We start from the raw sequence: 23,527 nt of genomic DNA, 5'->3' as shown, positions 1-23,527 counted from the left end.
GGCTCAACATTAAATGCTTGTCTGATTTTGAGTGTCCAGTTCATTTTGTGATCAGACAAGTCTATCCCCAGACATACTTGTCTGATCAGACAAGAACATGGAATGGTGTGAATATAGGGGGGAAAAAAAGCAAATTCAAAGAAATTTGGTCCCCTGCTTTCAATGTCTTAGTGGTTGGGATGCAATTATTTATGGCATATTTATGGTATATTGTAACTGTCTTGTTTGTGTGTCCTTCAAAGTTTTAGATCAAGGTCATGAAGTCAAAAATGACATATCTTTCTGAAAGGTGTTGTCATAGGTAATATACATGTAAATTATGAAAGCCCTATCTTCTCTCATTCAAAAGACTGTAGGTTAAAGGTGGAGGTCATAAAGCAAAGTATATTTGGAAAGGTCTTGAAACAGGTAATGCACATGTCAAATATAAATGCCATATCTTCTCTCATTCAAAAGATATCAGCAATGTTAAAATTTTTGAAAATTAAGTCAAACTTCAAGGTCATGGGAGTTAAAAATCATATAGCATTTGGAAAAGTTTTCTCACATTTTGTTCATTTTTATGAACGGAATTGAGATTTACTTTTTCCAAGATTTTCTATGTTTGAAGACATTCTTGATTAAAACTTTGTAAAGTGTCGCAAAGACTGAGATCATGTAATATTATGACAGTGTGCTGTATTATACGGCTGCCAAATGCCGTAGACAAAGTCTTAGCTCAGTAGTTTCCACCTTATGCACTCATCAGTCAAACTTGTTGCAATTTCATTGGAATTAATTTCAATTCAAGGATAAAATCATTTGTGTTCTTCTGTGTACAACCATACAGGTGGTTCTATGCAATATTAATATTTCATAAGTGGTTCCTTCAGCCTAGCAAATTGTTAATAAGTAATCTTTGATTTAAAAAGACATTACATGAGTGTTTGTTCCTTGCTTTTATAATATACAAAATGTGTTATCACAAAATGTTTTCACAATGGCAAGTGAAATATTTCTTAATGGTGACCAGAAATTATGAAATGGCGACCAAAAAAATTTTCAGGTCACCATTTAGCAACCTGATAGTAAGTGTGACTTAAAGCACTGTTGTGAGAGCAGGATATTTTTTGTAAAACTGGATTCCAAACAAAATTTACTGGAGCTGCTGACAGATTTACACAATTTGATCAGAAAGTATAACTTGAAATTTCCAGTTCACACGAGATCATGAAAGCAACAGATCATTACTAAAGTCAATTAATTATATTTAGCAGTGAAAAATGATAATCTAAACATACCAATTTGCTTGAAATATTTCATCGAGGACAGAAGGGTCAATGGCTGGAAATTCTTCATGCAGCTTCTGCTTTTTCATTTTATTTCCAATAGTATTATGAAATCCTGAGGCCTTTAAATCTTCATTCTGAATAAAAGTGTGTGAGGAACAATTAATTAGAAAATTGTTGTCCCCTACTTTCGGAGACTTACAGGAGCAGAAGTTAAGACCAAGGTTAAAATTCTGAAAGTATGTCAAACTTCAAGGTCACAGGGTCATTCAGACATATTCAGAAAGATCTTGTCACGGGTAATGCACGTGTGAAATATGAAAGCCCTATTTTCCCTTATTCAAAAGTTATTGGCAATGATAACAATTCTGAAAAGTAGGTCTTACTTCAAGGTCAAGGTTAGGTAATTTTTTTTAGCTCAGGTGAGCCAAAAATTAGAAATTTTCAAAAGTCCAAGGGCAATAATTTTTGTGAAAATGTGGCAATTAACGTGAAACTTGAACAAGATCTGTAAGTCATCAATATAAAGACACATTCAAAAATCAGCTCATAATCTACGAAGTCTGGAAACAGTGAAAGATAGAAATTCTGAAGTTTATCAGGGCAATAACTTTCGTCAAAATGGGTTGATCAACATGAATCTCCAATCTGATCTTTAAATCATCAATATACAGACATACCAAAAATCAGATCATTATCTACAAGCTTTGCAAAATTTTTTTTTAAAAAATTCCCAAAATAATTTCTGTAAAATCACTTATTTTTGTGGGGTAAAATTTTTGTGATTTGAGCAAAAATTTTTGGATTGAGGGAATTTCATGGTTAAAGGAGAATTACTTTTGTCTTCTTTATTTTGATAATACAGTGCGAAGAACTAATTTTGATATAAGTGGTTCTTGAGAAGGAGATTTTTAAAGAATGTTCCTATATATTTCAATGTGAAAATTGGACTCCCTTTTTGTAACCCTGCCCTACTCCCAGAGGTCATGATTTGAACAATTTAGAATCTACACTACCCCAGGATGCTTTCACATAAGTTTCAGCTTTTTTGTATATGTGATTGAAGTTTGATTTTCAAACAAATTGGATACAGTTGGTATGTTCTCACCAATATGTATCAGTGCATGTGTTTCAATAAAATTCTCTTTAAAGGTCATAGGAGACAATTACCTGAACATATTGAGTTACATACGGGAATAAGTTCATATGAGCTGGTTAAATATGACTGACATTGTTTTTTGGATTTATTACGCAAGATAGCTACAGCACAGTCGATCAAAATTACTCAGTCGTGAAAATTCACTTTGACTAAATTGCTTATCTCCCTTAGAATATGACGTCAGTAAGGCCCAATCGCTGTTCAAAGCTTTGCAATGTTTACAAACTATTATGTCATTTTGCAGATTAATTTTAAAGAATATCATAATCATGGCTAAAACCTAGTATAAATATACGATCTTCAAACAAGCAAGTATTTCTTTTTAAAAATTCCATTGCATATTTGCAAGATGTTTATATGTTTTATCAATCAAAATGTGATCATTTTCATCGTTTGACACTTCAATCTATTGAGAGAAAAATAAAGCAATCGGAAGAGAGAAAGAAGGGAGAGTGAGAATGAATTCATTTTTCATAACCAGGGCAGTTGTTTTTATGAAATCATTTATTTACAACCTAGTTTTACTTTCACACAGAGTCCAACACTGTCAGTATGACACTTTTCTTGACAAACGATACGTACCTGCTGCGTTAAGTATACATGACTTTAAAAAAAAAACAAGAAAAACATTTCTTGTGTTACTGTTTTATATAATTAAATCAATTCTTATCATTTGACACTGTCTTAATATTCACTTACTCGGCATGTACAACATCACCACCAATACCCGATCTCTGCCCCCCCCCCCCCCCCCATCCCTCTTGTTATTTCTTATTTCTTTCTTTTTGTAATTGAAAGTTCTTGAAATAATCGTGTCGTTTTTAAACACACTGCAGATGGGTTAAAACAACTCTGGCAAGAACTAAACGTTAACTTGTATATATGGGAGTTAGTACAAACGACGTTTAAAAAAAAGCAGCTCTAACATATTGAAATATTTCTATGAAGAATAAGGATTCTACCAAATGTAGATATTGAATGAATTAGAAATCGACATTTTTTTTTAATTTAGTAAAATTTAATATACATAAAATACGAAAAAGGTAGGTATCTTTCCAGTCAATTTGTTAAAATATTTATCAAAGATCAGTACTTATCATCGTATACAAACCTGTTTTTTCCAGTGTGTATTATATTTATGTTTTTTTTCTGTAAAGGATATAATTTCAAAAGTTTTATCATCTGTTAAAAAGAACATTAATATTAAAATTGTAGTCTCGCAAATGATGAATGGATTTGCAAACTGATCACGGACTGTACTGTTTACTATACTACATACCGATTATTTCAAAATTCGATATTGTAGAGTCAAACCATGTCTGCACAAAGTATCGGCATCGTAACAATCTCATTTCCTTTGGGCTCAACATTTCTTCTTTATATATATATTTTTTATAGAAGAATACGATCATGTCATAAACTTAGGGATTCTACTGCTATATCGTTTTTACAGCAATATGTGTGTTGTGTTTCGGATCAGGGAAAACGAAACTTCAAAGACGCTGACATTTTCAGTGGTTCAATCTTATCATGGACTTCAATACCACCGGCCCCGTGTTTATTTTGGGGATCACATTAGGGATATTCCCCATATAAGTGTTATATTCTTTCTTTAACAGAATGTTATAGGCTTAATCAAAATTTTTATTCATATCAGAAAAGGTCACTTTTAATAAATTATTCTATGTTGCATTATGCGATTTTTCTTGGAATAAAAAACGACTCATTAACTTTTTTTAATGATGATGGAATCCTTTTGGAATGTCGTATATGTGTATTAAACAGGGAAATTTTTTTGTTTCTAAAGGTTTGATGCAAAGTAAGTAATCGAAGTTGTAGCTTAATTTAAGCGTAATTTTATATAGGATATCCATCAGGATCATCCTCCGATAAAAAGCCCCCGTTTTGAGTTACCGTGCCTTATTAACGACTCGTTCAAACTGAATTGACTGAACTACGAAATCAGATAACTCACCTGAAAACATTGACACATTTATATTTAAGAAAATAGCTTAAATTAACTAGATAAAAATATGGTAGAAATACATTAGTCTAACGCTCTGTTTACATCAGTGGGCTCTTGTGACGTCATAAAACCACAAAATCAAGAACGATAAGCGGGTAAGAAAAGTAACAAGTGGAAAAGTTTTCACCTTTATTTTTCAGTAGAACAAAGGCCAAAAAATATTACTACTCGTAATTTAACATTCTTTCATATATAGCTTTAGGTTTAAAAAGTGAAATCCTAATGTTAAGAATCGTTTCCTATGACCTTTAATAGTTTCTTTGAAATTGAGCTAAATGTAAAATAAAGTTAAAGTCATACATTTTGGACACAGTTGAATAATTCACACCAATATGCATTAGTATCTGTGTTTAGATAAAAATATCTTGCATAGTTTCTTTGAAATTGAGCTAACACAAATTTTAGAATAGCAAGGTCAATGACATAGAGAAGGTCATGATAAAAATTTTTTGATGCAGTTGAATAGCTTGTACCAATATGTATCAGCATATGAAGTTTGATAAAAATATCTTTAATAGCTTCTTTGAAAATGAACAAGAGGCCCATGGGCCACATCGCTCACCTGAGTAACTTTGGCCATGCTGTTCTTTACCAGATTTTCCCCTTGTAATACTTATTGTGGCCCCGCCCTACCCCGGGGGTCATGATTTTTACAATTTAAAATCTACACTATCCCAGGATGCTTCCAAATAAGTTTCAGATTTTATGGCCCAGTTGCTCTTGAGAAGAAGATTTTTAAAGATTTTTTTTACATATTTCAATGTAAAACTTGGATTTTCTATTGTGGCCCCGCCCTACCCCGGGGGTCATGATTTGAACAATTTAAAATCTACACTACCCCGGGATGCTTCCACATAAGTTTCAGCTTTTCTTGCTCAGTGGTTCTTGAGAAGAAGATTTTTAAAGATTTTTCTGATATATTTCAATGTAAAACTTGGATTCCCTACTGTGGCCCCGCCCTACCCCCAGGGGTCATGATTTTAACAATTTAGAATCTACACTACCCCGGGATGCTTCCACATAAGCTTCAGTTTTTCTGGCCTACTGGTTCTTGAGAAGAAGATTTTTTAATGACCCCATCCTATTTTTGTCTTTTCTTGATTATCTCCCCTTGTAAGGGGACTTGGCCCTATATTTTAAAAATTTTAACTCCCCTTCACTCAAGGATACTTTGTACCAAGTTTGGTTAAAATTGGCCCAGTGGTTCTTGAGAAGAAGTTGAAAATGTGAAAATTATACAGACGGACATACAGACAGACGGACAACTGGTGATCAGAAAAGCTCACTTGAGCTTTCAGCTCAGGTGAGCTAAAAAAGGCAAAGTGTGATGGACGGCAGATGAAAGGACAGAAAGACTGAAGACAGGCATGACAAACACTATATGCCCTGGCCATATTCATGGCAGGGCATAAAAAAACAATTAATGACTGTTGTCCAAGATGCTGAGTATCTGATGTTTTATTTACCAGATTGGCTTTCCTTTCCTCCTCTTTTAACTGTTCTTGCATTATAAGATGCATGGACTTTTGAGTAGTTTTACACGTGGAATTATTCATCTCTGAATGTAGTTGTTGTGCAAAGGCTTCATCTAAATGCAAAAATTAAGACATTTTATGGAAGTAGTTTGCATATAATTCTCTCAGTTTTTGTTTTCCTAATGATTTGCTTACTGACCAGTTTCCCCAACAGCTGTATGATAATGGTAATAGCTTTCTTTCTTTTTTTTTTTTTTTTTTAAATTTTCCCAAATTAATTTTTCTTCACAGGGAAGATTCATTTTTATCTGTTTATTTAAGTTAGTGACTGTCTGTGTTAATTTACCATCTGAAATCTGCTGCCTCCGATTGACATGAATTTCTACATGTTCTGTCTTCAAACATTGATGAAGTCGCTGTGCTGTTATATAATCTACTGGAATTGTTAGAGCTTCTGCAGTTACTACATAAAGAAAAAGGACCTCTGTACAAACTGTAAACTAGTACATTATGAGGATCTCCGAACAAAACTGCTTTGTCTAAAATGGTCTTTACACAGTAAACTATTACATATCAAATAATACCTGACAGTGAATAAACTATTATATTTATCAGGAGTTCTGCACAATCTGTAGAGTTTTATGCCTATAAGGATCTGTATAAACTTGTCACAATATCAAACAAGAGACCCAAGGGCCATAAGGCTAACCTGAGTTACTTTGGTTCTGCTGTTCTTCAAATTGCTTTTTAAAAAAAATCCTCTATACAGTGTATTCCCATGAACATTTGACCCTAAATTGTGGCCCCATCCTAGTCCCTAAAGGTCATGACATAAACAAAACTTTAATCCATACTACAGAAGCATTCTGAATATGAATATCACTAAAGCAGTCTTGCTTTTCAGGAAAAGATTTTTCCTATATGCTGTACATATATAATGTTTTATTTGATGCCCAATTTTAGCCCCACCCAAGCAGGGTTCTCCACAAGGTTTTTAAAATGGTGGCCCACCATGGTTAAATTTATGTTCACCATGGTTAAACAAGCTATGCCATGGTAGAAATTGGTGGCCACCATGATTTAATTTCCATTGCATTTCAGTACTGAGCCTACTTTCTGATTTGAATAGTTAATTGTGTTTATACTATGACTGGCTTGCAAATCCCTCTTGAGAGGAAGATTGTGCTAAATAAACACGGTCGTCATGATAGTTGTTTTGCCAATACACGAAGCATGTCAATTGATAGTCAATCAGCTGTTGATTGATATGAGCACATATCTCCTCATAAGAGACTAAAACTGTAAGAGTAGCCTTTTGAAAGAATCTTACACAAAGTTCTATTTTTAGTAACCATGGCAATATCATTCTTCGAAAACAGAAACCAATATATACTGAATTATGTATCTAAGTGTAGTTTATTTGTGACACAAGTTATATTGAAATCAGACCAAAACTGTAGGAGGAGTAGCGTTTTGAAAGTATTTCATGGAAATTTCCATTTTTAGTAACCATGGCAACATCATTCATCAAAATCAAAAACTGATGCATAGGATTATGTACATAAAGTAATCTACTTGTGTGCCAAGTTATACTGAAATCAGACTAAAACTGTAGGAGGAGTAGCATTCTGAATCTATTTCAGGAAGTTCTATTTTTATTAAGATGGCATCACAGTTTATCAAAATCAAAAACTGATATATAGAATTATGTATCTTAGTGTAGTCTACTTGTGTGCCAAGTTATACTGAAATCAGACCAAAACCGTAGGAGGAGTTGCATTTCGAAAAATTGTTTACAGATAGATGGACAGACGGATGGAAGAAGGGATACCTTACTATCGCATAAGCTCCTCTGGTCTCTGACCAGTAGAGCTAACAAGAGGCCCATGGGCCACATCGCTCACCTGAGCACATTGGCTAGGAAAAAGCACAAATCACCAAATCACTTCAGTATTGAAAAATTTAAAAGGGGGAGGGGGGGGGGGGGGGCTTGGATTTTGAACTACCTGAGGATGCTTCCATATCAATATAACAAATGGCTTTGCTGTTCCTGAGCAGAAGATTTTTAAAGATTTTTTTCCTATATATTCCCTTGTTAAAATTTGATCCCCCATTGTGGACCCTCCCCTCCCCCCCCCCCCCCATTTGAACAAACTTGAATCTACACTACCTGAGGATGCTTCCATATCAATATGACTAAACATGGCTTTTCTGTTGTTGAAAAGATTTTTTCCTATATATTCCTATGTAAAAATTTGATCCCACATTGTGGCCCCACCCTACCCCTGGGGGTTATGATTTGAACAAGCTTGAATCTACACTACCTGAAGATGCTTCCATATCAATATGACAAAACATGGCTTTGCTGTTCTTGAGAAGATTTTTCAAGTTTTTTCCCCCTATATATTCCTATGTAAAACTATGATCCCTCATTGTGGCCCCACCCTATCCCCTGGGGTCATGATTTGAACAAACTTGAATCTGCACTACCTGAGGATGATTCCAAATCAATATGACTAATCATGGCTTAGTTGTTCTAGAGAAGATTTTTAAATATTTTTTTTCTATATATTCCTATGTAAAACTTTGATCCCCCATTGTGGCCCCACCCTACCCCTGGGGGTCATGATTTGAACGAACTTGAATCTGCACTACCTGAGGACGATTCCATATCAATATGACTAATTGTGGCTTTGTTGTTCTAGAGAAGATTTTTAAATATTTTTTTTCTATATATTCCTATGTAAAACTTTGATCCCCCATTGTGGCCCCATCCTACCCCTGGGGGTCATGGTTTGAACAAACTTAAATCTACACTACTTGAGGATGATTCCATATCAATTTGACTAATCGTGGCCTAGTTGTTCTTGAGGAGAAGATTTTTAAAGATTTATTCCTATATATTCCTATGTAAAACTTTGATCCCCCATTGTGGCCCCACCCTACCCCAGGGGGTCATGATTTGAACAAACTTGAATCTACACTATGTAATGAAGGTCTTACATAAGTTTCAACTTTTACAGCCCAGTGGTTCTTGAGAGGAAGATTTTTAAAAGATACCACCAAATTTTCACTAATTCTTAATTATCTCCCCTTGAAAGAGGGTGTGGCCCTTCATTTGAACAAACTTGAATCCCCTTTACCCAAGGATGCTTTGTGGCAAGTTTGGTTGAAATTGGCCTAGTGGTTCTGGAGAAGAAGTTGAAAATGTGAAAAGTTTACAGACGGACGGACAAATGGACGACGGAAAAAATGTGATCAGAAAAGCTCACTTGAGCCTTCGGCTCAGGTGAGCTAAAAACCTAGACAATGTTAAAAGATGCTGGTGTTTGTTTGTCTGTTCGTTTGTGTACCTGTAAACTTTTTCCTTTCAAAATACTACTCCATCAGTTTTGGTCTGATTTAAATAAAACAAAATATAACAGACACCACCTGTATATCAGAATTGAATAAAATTTGATGAACATTGTTGCCATGCTTGCTAATTAAAAAAAAAAGATTCTATGGAATTCTTTAAAAAACTGCTCGCGCAGTTTTGGTTCAATTTTGATAAAATGTGGTACATTTGTAGAGTACACTACGATAATATAATCCTGTATATTGGGATGTTTTAGTTAATATTTCAACTTATTGTGTTGCCATGGTAAATAAAAAATACTTGTGAAATCAACCATTGATTAATGAAGCTTTAGTTAGAAGGTCGAACCCGCATTCGTGCTTTCAATCACATTTCGCTTTTGCACAGCTTCCTCCATGGATATATTTTCAAATGTAGAGAACCCTGCCAAAGTGTATATAATAAGTATAATATGAATGAACTTGAACCCACACAGTGAAGAATGTTTACATCTCAATATAATTAGGTTTGCCCTGCTACTTTGATATGAAATAGCAGATAGTTATTTAGCTTGGATTTCAGTAGATATTCTTTTAAGTAACCTGGAAATTGACCTTGTCCAGATGATCTTGGTTTAAGGTTATGAGCAATCATTCCCATGATTCCCATTTTTCATTACAAAGTTATAGTCCAGACACAATTCCAGGGGTATTATTGTGTACATATTGTATACCTGGAGTCAAGTTTCCAACAGATCCGAAGAGGCTCAGAAGAGCCTGAATAAAGTCACTGGGGAGTTCTAAGGAAAGTGTCAGATTAGCTGGGGATTCCATAACTGGAACAAAGCCAGCATCACTCACTGTGCCTTGACAAGTGTCTACCACCTCTTCAAAAACACCACTTTGTGGAGAGTCTACATATGATGAATTCAAGCTCTGGTCTATTTTTGACACATTTTGTACAGAAATACTATCAGTGGCAGGCTCATCTTCTGCTATAGCTTCCAATTCTTGCAGAATCATTCTGCTGAATTCTTCATCTTCAATAAATATCTCATCTCCTTCACTACCTCTGGAAAATTGTTGACATATACGAATGTTGGATTCATAGGAGCGCATCCTTTTCTCCGAGTTTGCAATCAGTTGATTTTCAATGTCTTCTTTGGTTGCAATATTTGTGTCTTCTAAGTATTTCATACATATGTCTATTAACAAGGCAGGCTGATTAGATTGCTCCCCTACACATATGCTTGAAGAACTTCTCGATCTTGCAGGGATGGTTGGAGATTTTGGCAAATGTTGTACCTTAAATATTGAGTCTAAGTATTTATTTTTGTCCTCTTGACTAAGAGATATGTCATGAAAGTTCCAATCCAAAATAATGTCTGCGGCCCATTCTACATTATTATCACAGCTCTGTAAAACATCCTTTAAGTCAACTTCTGGGATTGTGGGAAAACTGTTCTTCAAGAATTCAATGTCTGCTTCTAGAAAATCTTCTGTCATTGTACTGCGATGTACTGTCATAACATTTGAGCTTTTTGAATTTTTTTCTGAATAATTATTAGATGAATTAACTTTCCATTCCTTGCCTTCAATAATCACTACATTACAAAGTTTTGTACTGCTCTTTGTCATTCCCCTGCTAAGATCATGCATAATGTTTAAATCCTGAGGTGTTATTTCCGTCTCTGAATGCACTTTTCTGACTAGATTATTGTCATTAACACTAAGTCTTTTCTCAGCAATGTCACTTTTTACATCATCAAGAGTGTCCACTTTAATGGCAGTCCAGTCATTTACAGCTAGCTTGGCCCTGTCACTGTCATTAAGCAGTGGGAATCTGGCAGCCATTTTCCTTTTGTTGTTTTTCTTAAGTGACCTTGCTTTATCTTTCTCATGAACATTATCTTCTTGTAATGATATCTTGCTAGCCTCACATACTACTGAGCTTGGTTCTTTGGGAGTAGACTCGCTAGTTTCTACATTTTCTCTTAAAGCTGATGCCCGAGGTTCTGTGGAAGGGTCAGCTAGAGTTTTTGAGAGGTTAAAAGTGTCTGAAATAGGTTCCACAACCTCAGGCTTGGATTTCATGGCACTCAGAGAAACAACGTTATGCATTAGACTTTGTGCATCAGATTTCTCTGTGACTTCATCTTTAGCATCTGAAGCCTGACAATTTCTTTGTGTAAGATTACTGACCTGTCTCTGTCCAAGGGGTTCTTTATTTTCCCATGAATCACTGGACACCATGATATTACAGTCAATATCTTTCTGTGTTGACCAGTACAACTGCTCAGATGCTTTAATGTTGCTTAGTTCTGATGTCATATTATTTTTGGGAATAGTTTCAGCCATTTGTCCTTTGTTACTTGATTCAATATTACCCTTTTCTAGTACTTCTTCACGTGTTAAATTATCAGCACTCCAACTGTCAGGTTTTAGGTCCTTATCTAAGTTAGCATTTTTGTGCAGATTTTTCTTCTTGCTTCTCTGATCCATGGGTGTATCCCAAACCTCTTCATTCTCAGACACAGCTGTTTCCCTGAAATCACTTATAACATTGCTTTCATCAGCAGAATTCTGTTCCTTGATATCACTTTGATCATTATCACAATTTTTTGATAATATTTTGATTTTTTCTTCTATCATTTTCTCAACTTGCATGTGCTGGGTTGGATCAATGTCCATGAAAAGGATCCAAGATTTAAGTTCATCAATTATCTTATCTTGATCAAAGTCACTATTCCAAGAGCTCCCCACATTCTCCATAATAAGACTATCCACTTTCCCTTCTATATCATCCCCTGCTGTTTTTGTGTCAGTAATGTCAGTTGTGGAGAAAGACACTGTGAAATCTTCCACAGTTTTTTGACACATGTCTTCCTTCTGTCTAAAACCTTGAGAAACAGGTGGTGACATAAGAGTTTTTCGTTTTGTGATAATTTCCAGTTGTTTGTGTATATTGCTGGATGACATTGCCACATGAGACCTAGCAACATATCCTATGGTAGTAGGGATAGGACTCTGTCTGTTATCGCTATCAAATTCCTTTTCCACTCTCTTCTCAGAATCTGTATCACTACCAATAGTGGAACACTCACGACCTGAATCCCCACTGTTTCTCCTTAATTTTATAGTGCTTTCACTCTCCTTGAAATCATCAGGCCTTGTCAAGAAAACTTCCTGGTCCAATGAATCTTTGCGTGAAGAATTAAATGGACTTCCCCTGTCCGCCTGTGAATTTCTTAGCTCAGGAAAATCTGCTGGTGAAAACTCTATATCCTTTGGCTTTTCACCATTTTCTCTGTTGAAAAATACCAGCACTTCAAAATTAACAAATTCTAAGTGAACTGAAAGAACAAAATCTTAACTATTCAAAAAAAAAAAAAAAAAAAAAAAAAAAAATAGTGTAGAAATTCTACTTCATATACAAAAGTCACTAGAGACTGAAATTTCAGACTAAAAAAATTTTTCTGATTTTCTTGTAACTGCCAATCATTTTCTTCTGAATAATTTTTTTTTCTGTATTCTAGATTCATTGCACAATAAAAGATAGAACATTATTGAAACAAAGTCAGATAGTGAACACTTACATTTTTTTCTTAAAGGGCGACCCCAGGATCAGCTCTACTGTTAAATCTCTTTGGTACCTTTCTTTCATTTTTTGAATATGTTCTTTTGGCACACCATGATCATTTCTCCTAAAGAAATTTCAATTATTTTGTTGTGTATAATTTTTTTTATTAATTGCTGCAACATTTCTTAATTTGTAAATTATATTTATGTTCTAATAAGACATACTTTATTCAAATGTATTTCACCTACGTTATGTACTTGTTATTCTGATAACTGAACCTTTGTATTTATAATTGTATTATATATGTATAGAGGGTCCCGAGGAGGATAGTGCTTTGCAATAATCAAGTTAATCTCTTTAAATAAAGTTTAATTATTATTATTTTTACAATCCTTTGGGTTTGAACTGCATGTATCAGTAAAATGTTCTACATCAAACTTATCCTTCCCAGTATTGACTTTTAAACATATATATATCAACAGATGAAATAACGCAAATATCTCTAGACTAATTTTTCCTACCTTGCTAACTCTTTAACAGAATATTTCCATGGTGTATTGGGTTCTAATAATTCCATTTCATATGAAAATGCTTTACCCTGCAAGAAGTAGTAAACGATTTTAAAACATGATCATCATGGGCCAATGGACAGCTTGTTAATGAGATTTGATTCGATATATAATTATATACATTGACAGAGTTGGGAAATACTATAGAACTAGTCTATTAGCAATTGATCATTTGAGTGGCTCCCCTAATAAAAATTTACTATAGTTAACTATAGTTTACTATAGTTAACTATAGTAAATACTTTGATACTTTGATTTACTATGAAACTTTACTCAAGAACTTTTTTGAAGATTTAGAGTCTTAATATTTCTTAAATTACATATCAATGATGTAATTTTTTGAAATAATATGTAAATATACAAGAAATATTTCTTTTTAATATCTCTGAAAGCATTACTGTATACAGGGAAATTTTTGCCCCTTTCGCCCTACTCACAGGATGGCGAATATAAAATGGGGTAAATTCAAAGACAGTATATTTTCTTAAACAGAACTGTGAGTGGGCGAATTTAAAATGGGGCAAAATTGTTTGAATGTGTGAAAGGGCGAAAATAACGCAGGGGCGCAAAATAACCCTGTATACAGTATTTTCTGAGCATGTATAGGCTCTTTATAAAAAGAACCTTAATTACTTAATTTGACAGAATCTTGGATGCCACAATCAGTAAACTTCTGGGATCATAATCCCTTTCCAGAGAGATAAATGGAGAGACTGAAGGATTAATACCTTGCTAGAAAACAGAGAACAATCAATGAGTGAACTCTTGATTCAACTTAAGAAATAAGAAAATTTCTTAACCAGTTTTAGATATGGCTTGATTTCCCATGATTGAGTATTTGTGTTGTCTATAATAACAGGTGTACACTTCTCCTCCATTGCTGCAGCAACTATTAACAAAAGAAATAAAGTAAAAGGTCTATCAAGTGAAATAGAAAATTGTCATATGATTTGTTATAGCATTGCATATCAACATAATGCACAAAATGGACTTTTATGTGATAAAAAAATGAACACAAACACCTTCTTGCCACTATTAACAAGTAATGTCCTAACATGACTTATACCCCTTGCAGGACAGTCAAAAAATTGTATACTACAGTACTTGAAATTTACCTGTAAAACCCTAATTTTACAAGAACTTTTTTCCCATTTTAAAGGACATAGATCTTATTGAAGTGTGATTAGATCAAAACAACAAAATCCCCTCCCTCTGATCACAAGAAACCTTATTGTCAAGTAAAAGCTTATAATATGCAAGTGTGATACATGATATCACTGCTAGCACTGATGCCAGGGGTATAACATAAACCTACCTCAACTCCACTTATGTGAATTAAAAATAATGTCTACTCATTCAGCTACCTCTTCAACATTTATCAATTATTAATCTAAATTGTTAGTAATTTTTTTAGTCTGTAAAACTTCTGCACTGAAAATTTATTCAACTTATTTCTGTTAAATATATATATACCTCTTTTGCGATTCCATTCATGAGCATCTGCAAGTTTACTGACATCAAAGTTGTATATTTCATTCTCCCAAAAATAATCATCCGTACTTAAAATTTGTCCATCTCCAACAAGCTGCCTATGAACATTTGTTAATAAGTTAAGTATCATTCCATTATAAAGTTATTCCACAGAAACACTTTCACCAATTTCACATTAAATAAAACAAAAGAAGAGGCCCATGGGCCATTATGTTCACCTGAGTCACCTTGGCCCTGCTGTTCTTCAGAAAATTGGCCCATCCCTACCACCAAGGGACAGGAATTGAACAGATTTTTCTTAAATATTCCATGTATAACTTGAATCCACCTACCTTTAATAGCATGCTTTTTATTAATATAATTAATCACTGGCCTTACTGTTCTTGAGCAGATTTTTTTCTTCAAGTGTTTAAACTTTGAGCTCCTATCGTGGCTCCATCCTACCCCAAGGGGCCATGATTTGAAATAACTTGCATCTACACTATGCCAAGAAACTTTCACACAAGTTCATCTTTTCTGGTCCAGTAGTTCTTAGGAAGTTTTTTTTGCCTTACCTCCCCTATCTAGATGGTGTGGCCCTTCAATTGCCAAAAATTGAATCCATTTCTCCTAAGGATTAACTGTGCAAAGTTTTGATGTAATTGGTCCAGTGGTTACGCATAACAAGTAAAAAGTGTGAAAATTTTACAGATAGACAGATGAAGGACAAACTTCCATCAAAAAAAAGTTCACTTGAGACTTTGGCTAAGGTGAGGTAAAAAAAAACAACAACAACAAAACTAAAAAAAACAAACAAACAAACAAAACTTTTAACAGAAACTATAATCAACCAACTTAAGAAAATATTGATAAAGAAAATGGCTTGGGCAATTCAAAAAGATCAACTGGCTTACCTTGCTAATGTAGATTTCCCACTTCCTGGAAGTCCCCTTAAAACTACCAGCACTTTAGCACCACTTGCAATCCTTTGCCTCACTCTTTCAATTTCCCTCTCATTTGCTTCTGCTGTAGATTTACTACTTCTTTGGACAGGAAGTACTCCACCTGGGGGTAGAAAAGGAGGAGCCCCTCTTGGTTCTGGAAAACTGGGGAAATGCTTCATCCATGGAGGCATTCCCCTTGGAATTGAGCCCCTACCTCCTCTAGGTGGCCAAGGTGGGCGCATCTGCATACCGAAAGGAGCTCGTGGAAGGCGAAAGCCTGGAACAAACTGATTCGGAATTCGAGGTTGTGGAATGGGCATCCCCCCATCTAAAGGTTTCCCCATTTTTGGCATCACAAAATGAGGCTGTGACTTCTCTGACTGCTCATCAGCTTGTTCAAAATCATCTTCTTTTTGCAATCTTGGAACAAATTCTTTTGCAGTGACAGAGAGTTCAAAAGATAAAACTGGTAACTGCATTTCTGTTGAATTTGGCCTTTCTGCTGCTTCACTGTTGTCTACACTTAACTGATCTGAGTAGTCTTGAGAAGCACGACCTATTTCTTTTAACTGATCTGAGTTATATTGGTTATGGCTTGCTCCATCAAGTCCATTTAGACTACCTTCTTTTAACAAACTATCAATATCAAACTCTCCCGAGTCATGTCTTAAATTAAATGCATTTTTATTGGCAAATGAATATCTTGATGTTCCATGTGCTGAAGACTGGGAGAAATTTGACAACACATAACTACTTTCTTTTTCATCCAGGCTTGACTTACTTCTGTCATTTGTGTTATGTGGCCATAGAGAAGATATAGGTACGTTACTTCCAACCAGTGCTGGAGATACTTGATGTGGTAACTGCTTTGTGCCAAGCATTGGACGTTTTTCTCCTACTGAAGTGGGCATTCCATTGTCCTGAGAATTGGTCAAATTGAGGGCACCTGCAAGAATCGAATGTCCAATACCTTCTGAAAAGGGAACTAATGAAGGTGTAGATACTTTCTTTGAGAATGAGTTAAAATCCAATTCTTCTTCAAAATTTTCATCAATATCATCTAGAGAATTATGTGAAGATTGTAATTTGTTTGATTTTCGTGGATCAAGTTGAGCAAAATCTAATGCTACATCAGCACTACCACTATTATCATGAAATGAAGGAAAACTTCCTCCTTGAACATCATCATACTTGGCAAGTCTCTCTGACCTATAGTCAGTAAGTTCAGGCTTTGGTAATCCATTCTGGCTTTCAATATTTTTTCCTTCTTCAGAATATTTAGATGGACTTTCAAAACTGCCAGGAGATAGTGAACTGTCCCTTGATTTTCTGTTTAATTTTTCACCAATTACACCAACATGTCTTGGGCTAGTTTCTGCTGGAGTTATACTGCCAGGTGAGGATATCCCAGCATTATACGCAGAAGAGGTTGTTAATCTTATAAATTCATTGCCTGAATTTACATTTGTAATAGCATTTCCCACCTGGTCTTTTTGTTGACTCACAAGTAAAGATTTTTTATCTAATCTTTGTGCATCTAAAACATTTAGAGTGGACTCCCTTGAGTTTGGTTTTTCAGAACTTTGAAGCGAACCCAGTGCAGGAAACTCAGAGGGCATAAGATTCTGTGTTGATTGGTGGGAAAACTTATTTTTCTTATCCAAGCACAGGACATCTCTAGCTATTTCAGTTAACTTGCTTTTCTTCTTGGTTGCATCTATCTGGCTTCCACACATAGTACACAAAGTATCTATTGCTTTTTCCACTGAATAAAATGAAAATGGAAACAATTAATGTATACAGTGTAATAAATGTTAATGTAAAAAAAAATCAAATTAACTGAAAAGTCAAATTTTTAAAAATTGAATATCATTTTACATTGGAAATGACCAATCATTAAAGTAATATCCAACCAAATTTATCTTTTTAGATTTGGCTTGCTTGGGAAAATTATACAGCTGATTTAGCATATCTTTTTGTAGGTATATAAGCATGAAAACTGCTTTTATGATAACTGCATTAATATTTAGGTGATAGGTTGATTCTAGGAAGCACTGGTCTCATCTTACATGTCTTAATTGATAGATCTTTTCTAAAACTCAAGTTTAGAGATTGCCAAAAGGTTAGTGATAAAACCTCAATCTTCATTCAAATTAGTATCAGTTAAATTTCACAAATTTTGTTCAGAATGTTTGGGCAGTAACAGAATATGTTAGATTGAAAACAAGAGGCCCATGGGCCTTGAATCGCTCTTCTGATAAACTGTACAACCTATCACTTCTATTTGAAGCCTCGAAGTATCCTGTATATTTAGATAAACCCTTGAAATTCCAATTCACACTCTGAGAACCCAAGATGATTCTAAGCCAATTAGTACCTGAGAGTTGGTCATGGTGACCTACTTATCACTTGTCATTCTCTGAGGACCCATCAACTAAGTTTGATGATTCTAAGCCAATTAATACCTAAAATGTTTTTTAAAATTATAACCATAAAATTTTATAAGTAGGTCAAAGTGACCTACTTTTCAATTGTTTTACTCCAAGGACCCAAGATGCATCAACTGACAAAGTTTGATGATTCTAAGCCAATTAGTACCTGTAATATTTAATTAAAGCCATAATTTTTCAAAAGTAAGTCACCGTGACCTACTTTTCAGTTGGTGTACTCCGAGGACCAAAGATACATCGACTGACAAAGTCTGATGATTCTAGCCAATAAGTACCCAAAATATTTAATTACAGCCATAAATTTTCAAAAGTAGGTCACGGTGACCTACTTTTCAGTCAACCTACTCCGAGGAGCAAAGATGCATCAACTGACAAATTTTGAGGATTCTAAGCCAAATAATTCCTGAAAATATTAAATACAGCCATAAAATTTCAAAAGTAGGTCACCTTGACCTACTTTTCAGTTATTGTACTCCGAGGACCCAAGACGCATCAACTGACAAAGTTTAATGATTCTAAGCCAATTAGTACCCGAAATATTTGATTAAAGCCATAAATTTTCAAAAGTAGGTCACCATGACCTACTTTTAAGTTGTTGTACTCCGAGGACTCATGACGCATAAACTGACAAAGTTTTATGATTCTAAGCCAATTAGTACCCGAAATATTTTATTAAAGCCATAAATTTTCCGAAAGTAGGTCACGGTGACCTACTTTTTAGTCGACCTACTCCGAAGACCCATGACGCATCAACTGACAAAGTTTGATGATTCTAAGCCAATTAGTACCCGAAATATTTAATTAAAGCCATAAATTTTCCGAAAGTAGGTCACGGTGACCTACTTTTTAGTCGACCTACTCCGAAGACCCATGACGCATCAACTGACAAAGTTTGATGATTCTAAGCCAATTAGTACCCGAAATATTTAATTAAAGCCATAAATTTTCAAAAGTAGGTCACGATGACCTACTTTTTAGTCGACCTACTCTGAAGACCCAAGATGCATCAACTGACAAAGTTTGATGATTCTAAGCCAATTAGTACCCGAAATATTTAATTAAAGCCATAAATTTTCAAAAGTAGGTCACGGTGACCTACTTTTTAGTCGACCTACTCCGAAGACCCAAGATGCATCAACTGACAAAGTTTGATGATTCTAAGCCAATTAGTACCTGAAATATTTCATTATAGTCATATAAATTGAAAAGTAGGTCACGGTGACCTACTTTTCAGTTGACCTTTTTTGAGGACCCAAGATGCATCAACTTACAAAGTCTTATGATCATAGAACTTAAAATGTACAAATTATGCCTCTAAAAAGCTTTGAAATCGAATGCTTGCAAAGTTCAAAAAGTAGGTCACTGTGACCTACTTTTTAATAAATATGTTTTATGGCCCCAAGATGCATCATCTTACAAGATTTAATGATTCTAAGCCTCCCCGTATTCAAATTAATGACCTTAATTGTTTTAAAAAAGATTAGCCATAAAATACATAAAGTAGGTCAAGGTGACCTACTTTTTAGTTGACGTACTTTGAGGACCCAAGATGCATCAACTGACAAAGTTTGATGATCATAGCCCTTAAATTGTTCAAAATATGCCTCTAAATCATTTTGAAAAAGAATGGCCGCAAAATTTAAAATGTAGGTCACCGTGACCTACTTTTGAGTCAACATGATATGAGGTCCTTAGATGCACCAACTGACAAGATTTGATGATCCTAGTCCTTAAAGTAAGCAAAATATCAACATTTTAATAAAAAGTCATTTTTGGTCAACTTTGAAGTGACCTTGAGACCACGCCCTTTGCCCTAGGGTAAATCCCCGTGCAAATTTTAATCTACAACATATCCTCATCCTTTTGTGTAAGTTTGGTGATAATCTGCCCAGTGGTTCTTGAGAAGAAGATTTTTTAGCAACCAGTACTTTTGTTTCTATTTTCCTAATTATCTCTCCTTGTTAAAGGGTCACAACCCCAATTTTAGTATAAAAGGGAGCCCTTGGGCCAAGGATACCCTGTGACAAATTTGACAATAATTGGCCAAGGGGTTCTTGAGTTATGGCCCATATTCTAAAAAGTTTACACACACCGCACAAATGGCCATAGCATAAGCTCTTTGAGCCTTTGGCTCAGAAGAGCTAAAAACAAGAAGTCTGTGAACCAATGATCACTTGTAATACCCCCGCTTTAATGTGAATGTACAAAAGTTCAGTTATGGACAGACACAAGGATGAACAAGAAGTTGACATCAGATTCGTACAAATATGAACCCCACCATATTGCAGGCCTAAACAAAGAGTGTGCTAAAATTTCAAGCATCTGCAATTAGTAGTTGCTAAGAAAGCTGTGACCAAAATTTGTTGTGTATGGTACGGACAGACGCATAGATAAACAGGAAGTTGACATCAGATTCGTACAGTAATGAATCCCACCATATGGCATGCCTAAACAAAGAATGTGCTAAGATTTCAAGCATCTGCAATCAGTAGTTGCTGAGAAAACTACGACCAAAATTTGTAATGTATGGTATGGACAGACGCATGGATAAACAGGAAGTTGACATCGGATTCATATGAAAATTAATCCCACCATATGGCATGCCTAAACAAATAATGTGCTAAAATTTCAAGCATCTGCAATCGGTAGTTGCTAAGAAAACTGCGACCAAAATTTGTTATGTATGGTACGGATAGAAGCATAGATAAACAGGAAGTTGACATTGCCTTCGTACAGAAATGAATCCCACCATATGGCATGCCTCAACAAAGTGCGTGCTAAAACTTCAAGTATCTGTGATGAGTAGTTGCTGAGAAAACTGTGACAAAAAATTTGTTACGGACAGACAGACAACTAGACACACAGACACAGGAGTAAAACAGTATACCCCCCTCTCCTTCGGAGCGGGGGTATAAAAAGTTTTTTAATTTCATATTTTGCTAAATACAGAGGTAATACATACTTTAAATTAAATCATGTGGGAAATTCATCACTGTATACTAAATTAAAAACAAAACTGGATCTATGGTGAAAATACTGAAAAGTTGTCACAGTTTGATGGTAAAAACAACACACTGTGGAGATTGATTATTTTCATACTTTGATGAAAAAGTTTACTACTCTAATGAAAAAAACAAATGCTATTTTTGTGTCAAAGTAATAAAAAGAAAACTCCATTAATTACCAATAGATTTTTTTTCATAAATTCATTTCAAGTAATTAAAAACAAGAGGCCCATGGGCCACAATGCTCACCTTGGCACACAGGGTAGGTATTCAGTATTGAAAAGTTCTTAAATTTATGTGGTCCAAACCTCCCATAAAGGGAGGGATAATTTGAACAAACTTGAATCTACACTAAAAGAGGATGCTTCCATATTTCTTTGACTAATCATGGCTCCTAAGAATATTTTTAAACATTATTTTTTCCTATAAGTTTTATCCACAGGCACCTGTAAATTATTTTGCATTGAATAATGTAATCGAACTATGATAGAATTATTCCTACTAAAAAAAGTTAAGGAAGTTCAAAGAAAAAAATGAGTCTTAACCACTTAAATTCGTCTGAAATGAATACTTTAAGCATTTGAAATGTTACATTAGAAAAGACTTCCATGTGTAAAAGGTGAAGATGACGAACAGTGATCAATGTCAAAACAGAAAGGAAACAGAAAGCAGAGGTTTTTTTCTTTTTTGCGGTAACTTCAAATTAGGCTTTCAAACATGATCAAGGGAGGATAAAAAAGAGAGAGAAACCATAAAAATATGGAGAAAAAGAATAGGAGAGAGAAATTAAACCAACAGAAAAGGTGGAGGATGAACATGATGAATGAAAAGTTTTGCAGATTGATGATGTTGACTAAATTCTATATTATTACTTTCCTCCTTCAATTTATAATTGTTTCCAATATTACCAACAACGTTTAACAATCTTCCTTGATATAAGATATTTTAATGAAAATCTTAAAAATGTTTGGTATGAATCAAAATCTATCTCTAAAAGAGAAAGACGAGAGTGATTTGAAAAAAAACAATATCTTCAGAAGTTTGTCTATTAAATATGTTAATGTCATGAAAAGCATTTCCTATCAACAATTATGTAATTCGTGCGACTCTGAAATGGCATTCAACTTCATATCTAGCCGTTCGACTTGCGGTTGAATGTGTACTACTTGCGATCTATTTAGTATCTTGCCGGGCTTTTTCCTTTAATAACAATTGTTTCATTCAGTTGCCACAGTAAACAACACACTAAAATGAGGCTTTGGGTACACATTTCGATACATCTCTGGGTTTATGACACGCATAATGTCCCCTGTTGTCAACATTGTCGGTGAATATAAATAGGCGTTCGACTTGCGATCAGTTTACCCTAACTGATAATTAATGCACTGTTTCTGCATTATCCGCGGAGAATATTGACTTTATTTAAATCCAGTTAAAGTATGTACGCCTGTGTGTGTGTGTGGGGGGGGGGGGTGAGGGGGTCACTCTAAAATTATTCCAGGAATTGTTGAGATCTGCAATTTTAAGTATTGCAATAAAGTAGTGGCATGGCAACATTTTTATCTTTATTGTCGGATCCATTTTTTTTTGTGTGACAGATATACACATAACATGTATAAGCTAATATTTAAATATTATTTTTTAGTTTTATGTGACCCCCTCCCCCTTTTTTCAATTAAGCATATGCCAGGTATATATATAGTTGGGTGGTTTGCTTTTAAAGAGCTGTTCAATAAACTCTACATGATTTGTGCTGTCTTTTTTTTTTTTAAATTTCAAGCACCCTTCTTCTTTTATTAAAGACTGTTAAATGCAACGACCTGTATAGATTGATACAGTATATTTTACAAGGTATATTTACAAGAAGTGTTAATTTTTTCCCATTTTGCATTTTATTTTTCATTTTAATATCAAAATACACGACTTGTTAAAATTTCAAAGAAATTACAGCACGCCGCTTTAGATCCACCCAAAAACTGACAAATACAGAATTCCCATTAGCATATTGATGTAAACTTCCTGCCCTCCTTTAGCGATTTCTTGAAGCAGTAGATGGAGTTTGACAAGAGATTTTTAATATTTGAAAGTGTGATGCGCCCTTCTGGTTGCACCGTCTGTAAGTTGAGACCTGGAAAGACTGACCACAGAAGGAATATGGTTGCAGGGAATTTATTTCACGGAGTTTCAGACGAAAATACATGTTGATGTGACCAACCTAGAAAAATTCAAGATGGCGCCTGATGTG

At 34.6% G+C, this 23,527-nt stretch overlaps 1 protein-coding gene and 1 long non-coding RNA gene across 3 annotated transcripts in view; both read right to left on the bottom strand.

The window, feature by feature from the left end:
* LOC133192086 (uncharacterized) overlaps positions 1-23,527 on the bottom strand; it is a 427,629-nt gene that overhangs the window by 215,372 nt on the left and 188,730 nt on the right. The gene's annotated exons all lie outside the window — the stretch shown is intronic.
* Positions 1-23,527, bottom strand: part of LOC133192065 (NEDD4-binding protein 2-like) — a 48,583-nt gene that overhangs the window by 20,707 nt on the left and 4,349 nt on the right. Inside the window, exons 2-10 of the mRNA XM_061327904.1 lie at positions 15,798-17,592; positions 14,887-15,002; positions 14,214-14,302; positions 13,366-13,442; positions 12,861-12,968; positions 9,999-12,571; positions 6,275-6,391; positions 5,920-6,041; positions 1,281-1,405 (exon numbers count right to left, since the gene is read on the bottom strand). Coding sequence (XP_061183888.1) covers positions 1,281-1,405; positions 5,920-6,041; positions 6,275-6,391; positions 9,999-12,571; positions 12,861-12,968; positions 13,366-13,442; positions 14,214-14,302; positions 14,887-15,002; positions 15,798-17,592 — 5,122 coding nt within the window. The remainder of the gene's footprint in view (positions 1-1,280; positions 1,406-5,919; positions 6,042-6,274; positions 6,392-9,998; positions 12,572-12,860; positions 12,969-13,365; positions 13,443-14,213; positions 14,303-14,886; positions 15,003-15,797; positions 17,593-23,527) is intronic.

The sequence above is a fragment of the Saccostrea echinata genome, unplaced genomic scaffold (genome assembly GCF_033153115.1).
Source record: "Saccostrea echinata isolate AGI-Se365-2 ecotype Australia unplaced genomic scaffold, CSIRO_AGI_Sech_v1 ptg000025l, whole genome shotgun sequence".
In the NCBI taxonomy this organism is placed as follows: domain Eukaryota; kingdom Metazoa; phylum Mollusca; class Bivalvia; order Ostreida; family Ostreidae; genus Saccostrea; species Saccostrea echinata.
This window is presented reverse-complemented; position numbering and strand designations above follow the sequence as displayed.